Source organism: Halyomorpha halys, unplaced genomic scaffold, assembly GCF_000696795.3.
Source record: "Halyomorpha halys isolate HHAL.00 unplaced genomic scaffold, Hhal_1.1 Scaffold2115.1, whole genome shotgun sequence".
In the NCBI taxonomy this organism is placed as follows: Eukaryota; Metazoa; Arthropoda; class Insecta; order Hemiptera; family Pentatomidae; genus Halyomorpha; species Halyomorpha halys.
Window position 1 is genome coordinate 86,178 of NW_027107994.1, and position 10,498 is coordinate 96,675.

At 30.1% G+C, this 10,498-nt stretch overlaps 1 protein-coding gene across 9 annotated transcripts in view; it reads right to left on the minus strand.

Moving 5' to 3' along the window:
- Positions 1–10,498, minus strand: part of rno (rhinoceros) — a 60,740-nt gene that overhangs the window by 25,100 nt on the left and 25,142 nt on the right. For all 9 annotated transcript variants that reach the window (XM_014436823.3, XM_014436820.3, XM_014436824.3 and 6 more), the window contains 4 exons: positions 7,949–8,148; positions 7,383–7,546; positions 6,142–6,290; positions 3,210–3,497 (listed from right to left, as the gene is read on the minus strand). In XM_014436823.3, coding sequence (XP_014292309.1) covers positions 3,210–3,497; positions 6,142–6,290; positions 7,383–7,546; positions 7,949–8,148 — 801 coding nt within the window. The remainder of the gene's footprint in view (positions 1–3,209; positions 3,498–6,141; positions 6,291–7,382; positions 7,547–7,948; positions 8,149–10,498) is intronic.

The following is a 10,498-nucleotide window of genomic DNA, read 5'->3' on the forward strand; positions in this document are numbered from 1 at the left end:
ACTGATTAACGAACTCCTTAAATTTCTACCTCCTACATATTTTCTTATCATCCGTTACTTTCTAACTGATAAATTATTATAAGTAAACCACAATGATTCTTATTCATCCCTCTTCTCTCCAACCGCTTGTGTTCCTCAAGATAATATCCCCCATCCTCTACACAGTCTATACAGCTGACATCCTAATCAATCTTAATCACATATGCCGATGACACATGCACTTAAAATAACCCTTTGATTGCATCCAAAACTATTCAATCTCATATTCGCACCTTCAAAGAATGGTGCCAAAATTGGAGGATAAAAATAAATCCCATCAAATCACCTCGACTCTTTGTCGTAAACCTGCTGACTACCCAACAGTATACTTTAATAATGTTGCTCTTACCCCTGTAGAACAGATGCGCTACCTTGGACTACATTTGGACAAACGACTAACTTGGAATCCTCACACAATACTGAAAAGACAGGAAACTGCACATCAATTTCGACTATTACAGCACTAACTAGATGAACGGTCTAAACTTCTAATTCATTACAAAAGACTGATCTACACAACTATAATAAGGCCTATCTGGACATACGATTTACTTAGGCCTTTAGGGATCTACTAAACCTCCGGATTCCTGCCATATCCAAAATACTTCATAAAATCGTTAATGCTCCTTACTTTTTTACAAATAAAATCATCCATAAAGTTCCATATGTAACCAATCTAGCCCGAATCAGATATCATTCCTTCCATTATAAACTCCATAACCACCCAAACCCACTAGTTTCTAACCTTGCTCCCTCTTACTTTCCTGACAATCCTCTGAGGTGCCTGAAAAGAAGATGGCCTCAAGACCATCTAATATAAAACTTTATTAGAGTGCTACTAATGAGTAGTTTCTCTACAGGCTTGTATCACTTCATTATGAACTTGCAGCAAATTTACTAAATGTATTTGTTGTTGTTGGCTGGGGCTTTAGGGCATAAAACCGTGAGGTTATCAACGCCCATACATACTAAAAATGTATTATTATGTACAGTTGTAAATCTCAATAAAGATATAAAAAATAAAATATATCTTAGTTAATACTTGTCCGATTTAGTTTCTTTGCTTTGAAAAACCAGTATTTCAATAGCTAAGAACCTTACTAAAACGACACCTAACGTTTTTTAAAAAAACAGCATGTAAATTGGTTATACATTTTTTGAGATCTTTGGTAAACTACAAAGATCATAACATTTCTATTTATATAGACATTTGATATCTAAGTTCGCTATGTCTTTGCTAATACGTGTCAGATTAATTTGATTTTTCTTTTTATTTGAATATCCAATATTTCATTAGCTAAGAACCTTCCCAAAATGACACCTAATGTTTAAAAAAAGGCCTATAAATGGCTATGAATTTTCAGAGATCTTTGGCAAATTACAAAGATCATTACATCAATATTTATATAGACAGGTGATATCTAAGCTCACTATATCTTTGCTAATACTTTTCTAATTTAGTTGATTTTTTTTTTTTTTGCTATGAATATCCTGTATTTCAATAGCTAAGAACCTTCCCAAAACGACATCCAATGTTTTTTTAAAAAAAAAAAGCGTGTAAATTGGTTATTTTTCGGAGATCTTAGGTAAACTACAAAGATCATTACATCTATATTTATATAGACCGGTGATATCAAAGTTGAATATATCTTTGCTAAAACTTGTTTGATTTAGTTGATTATTTTCTTTATTTTACCGTTACATTTCCAGGGAGTCTACCAAAATGGCATGATGAAGTTCCCTTTTCGAGGTTTTTCCAAATTTTCTCTGACCATGCAAAAACAAACCAATATTTTTTTTGCTCACGCTTGAATTAAATTTTAATCATTATACAAAATTTACTACTATAATTTATAGAAGAATACTTCCACGAAATAAGGATTTCATTGCTGCGTCGCCTTTTTTGCATTGTACTCCGAATTAGTTACTAACAGACAAGTAACTTAGTTGGGAAAATATTTGCACTTCAACAATTTATTTTAAGACGTTTATTAATAATAAATTTAAAGAATTATTTATTGATTCATTCTTCTATAACTTATTTTTTGAAAGTACGAAACAGCCAATAGTTATTGATAAATTCATAACATCCGATAAAAATTAATAAAAAATAAAATCAAACTATACGTTAAAATCCCACTATTCATGAAATACTAATACTAATTAGATAATACCTACGGAAAAAATAAAAAAAATAAAAGCAAATTCATGCATTGCAATGAGAAAGGTAGTTTTTGAAGCCTTGAGTTCCTGTCCGAGATGAAACAATCCAGCCGGTAACCACCTCATACCGTTTTCTTCCATCCACTTGTAAACAAAAACATATTTTTCTCTTAACGATCGCTGTATAAATGCGATAATTTTGTGGAATGTCTCATGGGTTTCAGTGAAGTGCCTATAAGGCCACATTTTAAAAAAAATTATTGTTAACTTATATTTTTGCATCTTATTTTTCTTATTATTCGATTGGCGTTTTTAAAACATAATTTCAGTAAACTCTATATTCAAAAATCACAAAATACTGTTTACAGATCCAAAATCGGACCATTTGTTCAGGAGAAAATTGAAAAGTAAATTCTACTAATTTACACGGGACACACCACGTGAAGAGGTACATCTAGCCTTAACAAGAGCTGTTCATCAAAAGTTGACCTAATCCTGAAGTTTCACCATGACAAAAGCTACAAAGGGCAGAAATTTGAAAAGTTAACAAAAAAAAATTGAACCTACCCTCCCTCATCCCCTCTTATATGTTGGGGTCTCTATTAAGCATAACAAATTCTTAGATCTCAAGACTATAGATAAGTGTAATTAGGTTTGGAAATAGATCATCATTCAGAGAAACAACATGCACTGATCAGGCACCATTCGGTTTTTTTGGATTATCTATGCACGCACAATAACAAAATAAAAATAAAATTTTCATGAGTTGCATGCACTAGTACAGTATTTTATTTTATTTTTTACATAATGAAAAATTACTATTATTGTACATTAAACTTTAATCACAGAATCTTCAAATTCAATACTAGGAAAGTATACTAGATTGTCATACATTAAAAGGAAGAAAATTATCATGATATGAGGAAATTTTAATTTTAAATCAATATTTTATCAAATTGAAGAATATATTTCAAAAAATTTTTGAGATTTCAAATTTATCAACTCACAGGAATACTTGAGATCTTGGTGATAGGCTCCATTTTCTCGACACACCCAATAGATACTTCAGGTATCCATAGGGCACATGAAACATGTGCCCATTTCTGACCCGATCGGGTACATTTCATTGCTCCTCCTCTGTTAGGACAGAGAACGCACTCCGGTCGTTGACCAAGAGCACATGTTCGACACAGCCATGACCCTGCAGGAATGGTTGTAATTCCATAACATGCTTGGTGAACACAGATGTTACAGCTGTCACAGAACACCATTTCATTTCCCTCTTCTGAGTCAGGCTGCAAATATATTAAAATGATGCTTAAAGGACAAAATTCTAATAAAATGAATAACAAAATTGAGACCAGATAAGGCAAAATTAAATGGTAGGGCACTAGGTAATTTAATTTTCTACTTGAATAGTTCCTTCTGGTAACTTACGTTGAAAGAATAAAAAGCATTCGATATTTTATGTAATATTTTCCACCTTTTGAAGTTCACAACACTAAAGACGTCGTCATTCTAATTCATGTTATTCACAATTACTTGATACTTTTTGCCAAATAGTCATGAGTGTTCCTGGTGTTAGCTTGCATTAAGTTATAGTGAGAGGGGAACCTTACATGTAATACTTTCTCGTTACATATACCAAACCAACTACTAACCAGTCAATTAATTGTGTATTATTTTAATAGTTTCCAGTACCCAATATTTTGTTTTTGAGGCCTTCAAATGGTATTAAATTTTAATAATATACTTTGAATTTCAGAAGATTTATTTTATACTCAATAATTGAACATAAAAACTTCATTTTATTATAGTTTTATTTAAACACTGAATCTCTCTTCATACCAAGATATTGAGGTTCTGTCCCATCTTCAGGTTCACACCACAATTTAATTTAATGTGGTTAATTCTATTCATTTTTCATCAATATACTAAAAATTACATCAAATATAAATTAGATATCTTAAATTATCATTATTATTGTATATATTTTTTAAGGAATGGTGTTTACAACTACTTTATTTTAATAACAGTAGATAAATACAAAATATTAAAATATTATATGAACAAATAAAGGAGAAAAAGGGAAAAATGGGAATAATCAATTCTAACAGGGAAAAACCGAGACGGCCTGCTCTTTCTTATTGCATTTCGGCTTTGTAATCTTTACATTGCATTTCGGCTAAACTGTTGTATTCTTGGATTTTTTCTTCTACTCCCAATTCAAATATGACTATGTTCTAATCGATCATTAATCTAAATGCAGGATGGTAAATAATCTTGTATGGTAAATGGCAGAAAAATATGTCATTTTATACTAAGTTCTAATTATTTCAAATAACAATATTCTTGAAGAGCTAAAATATACATGTCTGCCACTAGAATGAAAAATGACATAATTTTAACATGGACTTTACAACAAGTACAGTGTCATTAATCCAAAAACCAAAATATTTTCCAAGTAGTAAAAAATCAACATTTTAAGAATTCATTTTGTCAAATAACAATGAATCTATTATTTCTACAGATAATTATAATGAATTACATAGTGATGCATGTAACTAACTTCAATTTTATTGGTAACGAAATCTGTAGGTCTAAACTGCTTCCTAATTAAAGTTTAATGTCCAAATAACAAAATTATTAGGCTGGTGCATATGAAACAAACGCTTTTTTTACATGTGAAAATTTCTCTTCCTGTTTTCATTATGCTTTTGTTTTTGGTATAAACTCGTTTATAGTCATACTGTCAAACGCCAGAGCCACTTTTCACCAAGAGGATTTTCACATAAGTGTTCCTTTTTGTTATTTATTTTGAATTTTTAACCAATATGAATTCCACCGATATTTGTGTAATGTTTTTTGTATGAGTGTAAACTTGGAAATAATGGTGCAAAAGCTGCACACAATATAAACCAGGGGTTCAGGAAGAATACTGTTAAAGATAAAAAATTGCAGAGTTTGTTTGAAAAATTTTGGGTCTGGTGATTTTTCACTACAAAACGAACCACCCACCACTCAATCAGCCTGGCCCACTACTTCTCCATGACAATGTTCAGCCACATACATCGCACAGAACAATTGCGAAATTAAATGAATTGAAATATAAAGTTTTGCAGCACCAAGCCTATTTACCGGATCTCTTGCCAACCGATTTTCATTTTTTTGAAAGAAAAAAAATTGATTCAGAAAAATTGATATCTGAATTTATTGATTCTAAAGATCAGAATTTTTTTAAGACAGGCATCTATGCTTTTAAGTCACACTGAGAAAAGTGTATTGAAGTGAATGGAATATATTTTGATTAAAAAATAGCTTCTGAAAAAAGATATACAGTTTTATATATTCACTTAAAAATCCAACATTTCATATGCATCAACCTAATATTTTCTTTTTTTTTTTTAATTCATAAAGGCTGTGACATCTTCAATCTGTAGCTCTAAATTGATATAACCTATTTGGTTCGAATCAAACATAATTATTATTTAAATGTTTGAAATTTAAGTGAAAAAAAAAAAGCTTGGAGGGCACACAAATAAAAAATATAAAACTTTACTTTTAAAAATGATCAAAATTCAGGCTAGTTAATGGCTAGCAGACATTTTTTATTTGTTAGAAATAAATAAAACAGTGAAAAATAAGTTTGGGCCCCCAACTATTTTAAAAATATAATATTGGCTTAATCATAATTAAGTGTTTCAGGAGTTACTGGAATAATATTGTGCAACATCTGCTGAAGTATACCTCAACTATCTATGAAATTTCCACACATCAAAAATTAAATACTTGTATAAAATTAAGTGCTGAATTGAAAATAAAATCGTTTGCACCATACATAATGAGAGCTATTTGATTTTAATGTTGGTCTATAATCTAATTAATATTAGTACAGTGACAACAATGAATAAAATAAGTTAAATTGTATAGTATTATTACCGATCGACAAACATCACAGATGACATTTTCATCGAACTCTATACCGAGTCCTTCTTCAGACTTAACTATAGTTTGCACTTTGTCCCAGCTTCGAATCTCTAATTCTTCTATCACCTTCTCTAATTGCTCTTCTCTTATAGGATGATAGCCTGAACAAATTTTGTATGTTAAAATATTAATTAGATATTAAAGTACTTGATAAAAAACTTACAGATTAATGTAAAAATGCTTTCATAATTCTAATTTATTGCATGATTTATAAGCATTTATTGTGTGCCAATTCAGGAGTATTGATTTCGTATACAAATTTAATGAAATAAAACAAACCATTAGGTTAGTTTTAGAAGAATTAGTTAAGTTTCTACATGGCTATGTTTACTACAAACCTGTCACTCTTTTGCTATTCAAGCACTCTTAGTGCTAAACATTTGACATTAATTTATATTATTAATAACAGTTTACATTACAAAGTATCTAAATTTATTTTTCTAAACAAGTTTTTTGGAAAATTAATTTTGAGATTCTGAAAGTCGACATTGGGTATTTATGTTACATATTATGTAAGTATTTATATGAATAATTTGCTATAAATGTGCATTAACAGTAAATTTATATACATTGTCATGAATTTTGAAATTAAATTACAAAAATAATCACACAAAAGATGTATTCACACATCATATGGCACAAAGGTGACAAACTGAAAGGAAGAAAGAAGAGGTGATCACTGTCAGTTGCGAGCTAGACATATACTAATTAACATGCTCTATGGACCTACATTGATTAACAGATTTTTTGAAATTAATGAAAAACCTATTGCAAAAAATCACTATTATGCAGCATGGCTATGCTATCAAAATAGGAGACATCAAATGAACAAAAGATCATCAGGATCTTCTAAACAAGATGCAGCATTACCAAGCATAACTTATTTAATGTAACGTTAATCAAAAAATGTTTAAATACTGATTCTTTAGTAATAAAAAACATTCAAAGTAATTATCTACTAAATTCAATTTATGGTTTTAAGAGTACGTGGTATACCCTCAGAAAAATTTTAGTTTGCCATGCCAGGATTTCAACAAAATTCGTTCAGCTACCTTTACTCTCTTGAAAAAGAATTTAGTGTCACTGTTTTTATTCGGTAATAAAAATTTAAACTGGATGAATATTAAAGATACAAATCAATAGTATTAAAAACAACCAATTAATTTTACCATAAATAAAAAAAAGGTCATTACCCATTGTTGCTCTCTCCCCATTAATGATTTTAAGCCAAGCGATGTCAACATTATCTAAATCGTAAGAGCATACTTTTTCAGCCTTTGATGGGATAGGTGATAGATGATGTTCATCCGATTTAAAATTATCATCCTTTGTAATCCTGATATACTTACTTTTGGGGCTGTAAACAAATAAATTAATGTCCTGAAATGATACATTTGAGAGGAAACTACTTTTTATGACATACTTTTTTTTTTCAAAAAATGATTGTGATAAAATAATAATAAATAAATTTTCAAGGATTAAAATTAAATAACTAACTTAATTAGAAATACAAAATAATTAATTTTTTATGTTGTCTAAACGAACTGGTTCTGCAGCATTTAGCTGTTAAAACAGCTAATAAGTTTATACTGGAGTATAATAATTTAAATTACATTAATAGAAAGCCTAGATAAATAAGTGATATATTAAATTTAGTAAAATTAAATTGCATTATCAAATAAAATAAAAATTGTCCATATATCTAATCTAGAAAATAGAAAATAACAATAATCCACTTGAAAAAATAGGACACACTTACAGTTTAAAATCATTGAGTGGTCGTATAGTTTGGGATACAACAGTAACTGAAGGACCAGGGAGAGAATCAGGATTGACAGGAACCTGCACACCCTTTTCCCATTCCTGCTTCCACTGGTCATTAATCACCCAATATTCATCTGCGCTCAGCGGCTCCGAATCGGGCAGCTTCATCGCGCTTATTAGGTCTTTGCGGAATAACTGAAATTATAAAGGAAAACTACAGTAAAATAAAAAAAAAGAAGATATATTCAGTATTTTAATTATCAATAGCAGATTACCACCAGATGTCAGCAATATGCCTTTATAGCTGACTGCACTTCTACAGTACATGTTTCAATTCAATCTCTAAGATCTCGATGTCGCATTCTTTTGAAATAACAAAATGGGTTTAACACAAGTTCAAGGATCAGAAGCAACTTGATTAGTTTCTTTGAATGGTCAGTTAAAATTTTATCAATATTAAAGCCTAATAAGACTTATCTAACATCAGATATCAGGAGATCAAAACCTATGTTCTATGGTTAAAAAGTGATATTTCAAAGGATCATTGAACTGAACTATTATGATATCTACCATTTGAATAAATGCTTTCTGCAGTGATAAGAAGCAGTTTTTAGAAAATTCCATAAAATAAGGTGGGATGCCATTAGTACATAATGTAAATTAATAAAACATGATAGCTTTGCTATTATTATTAGCTCGAGCTTTTCGCACAGGCTCCTACAATGATGTATGCGTCATCGGAAATATGAACGGAGCTAGATGTTCCAAATGAAATGTGAAGAGAATCGACTATTAGGTAAAGAAGAAAGATTACACTCTTGAAAGATGGTATGCCTCACCTTCTAGAAGACGGACCCACCATATGATTCCCAATGTATTAACATGGATGTCCCACAAACACGGGAAGGCGTATTATCACCTAACTCAACTGCTTACAGGGCATGGTTGCTTCAGGACCTACTTAGCCTGCTTCAAACTGGAGGATAGACCGTCATGTCGAACTAGCAATTCCATGGATGAAACAGTGGAACATTCGTTCTTCTGTTATCAAGGTTTTACTCAAGAAAAAGAAAAGCTAAACATGAAGCTTGGCAAAAAATCAGTTCCCAAAAACATAGTCGCTCTGATGATAAATAAGCAGGAGAATTAGAGTGCTGTAGCAGATTATGCAGTTCAAATTGGTAGATAGCTCAGAGCACAAAAAGAAAAGGTCAGGCAATGGCTTAATATGATGTAGGTAAATAGCCCTTCTGCCCCATGAAGTAATGCTTGACAGTGGTTCCGTGGGGAGGTAAAGAAAAATTGGGAGATTGGTTTTTAGCGAGTAGGAATCTCATTGGAGACCTAGGATATCAAAACAAATTTTCTATGGATACTACTACTACAAATTTCCATAGGGGTGTATCTGTGAGCATTTACCTCACAACTTTTAAAAATTTACAGTAGCTCATCGTTGAATAATTGCTGATTTTGTTCCTTCTGAGCTTAGATTCATACTGAGAGAACGATCAAGTAAAACAGGTTTGTTTAGTTATGGTTTTATGTATAAATATAAACTAAGAGCATTCAGTCATGCTTTGTCATGATTCACACAATATGTTCCGTTTCCCTTAAATAAATAATTATAAAGTAGAAATTAATATAAGGAAACGATATGTACACAGAATGTGAGTATACAAGTATTCATTTACATCTTATAATTTAATGGGCGTTAACAGAACAGAATAAAACGGAATGTAAAACGAAGGTAAAGTGTAAATTGGCCTTAAACCTTCACGGAATTCTGAACTAAAAGTTTGTATTAAATGAGTAAATCTAGTTTTAATGTGCTTTTAACTCTCCCGAAACATAATAAAATAACACCAGAATTTTAAAACAATAGTAAAATAATGGAAATGGAAATTAACTTGAATAACAAACAAAATAAAATCAAATAAATATATATATATTCTTGTTTGAGAGTGGTTTAGTTTATCTAAAAACAAATTTGATCTTTTTTTTTTTCTCAACTTTATTCTTTTAAAAACCTTCCAACGTTTCAACCCCCAGGTCATTTTCAAGGATACCTACAAACAGTTTTTTTTTTTAAATTATTTTTATGACAATTTCATTATTTCCTTCACTTACATACTGATTTCTTTGGTCCTACCTTTATTTTGTTGTCGTTTTCTCTTTTAAAATTCTTAAAAATGCCGGCTAATTGCCTTTGTCCCATCTCTAAATAAATTAATCATTAAAATAAGATCATAATAACATTATAAAATTTCTTTGTTTTTTAAAAATAGATTCCTACTTACATAACTTCTTCTATATAATTCTTTCTTAAATTTAAAACTTGTACTAACCACTTCTCTTCTTTCTTTCATTTACATTTGCAAACCTTAAAACAGAACCTACCTTCAACAGGTTAGGACTCTGTTATCACCTTATCATATAACATAATTTTTCTTAAAACATTAATTTACATTTTCAATATAATTTAATTAACATTTATTACTAATTATTCTGCTTACAACACAAACATTTTTTAATATATTTAAAATCT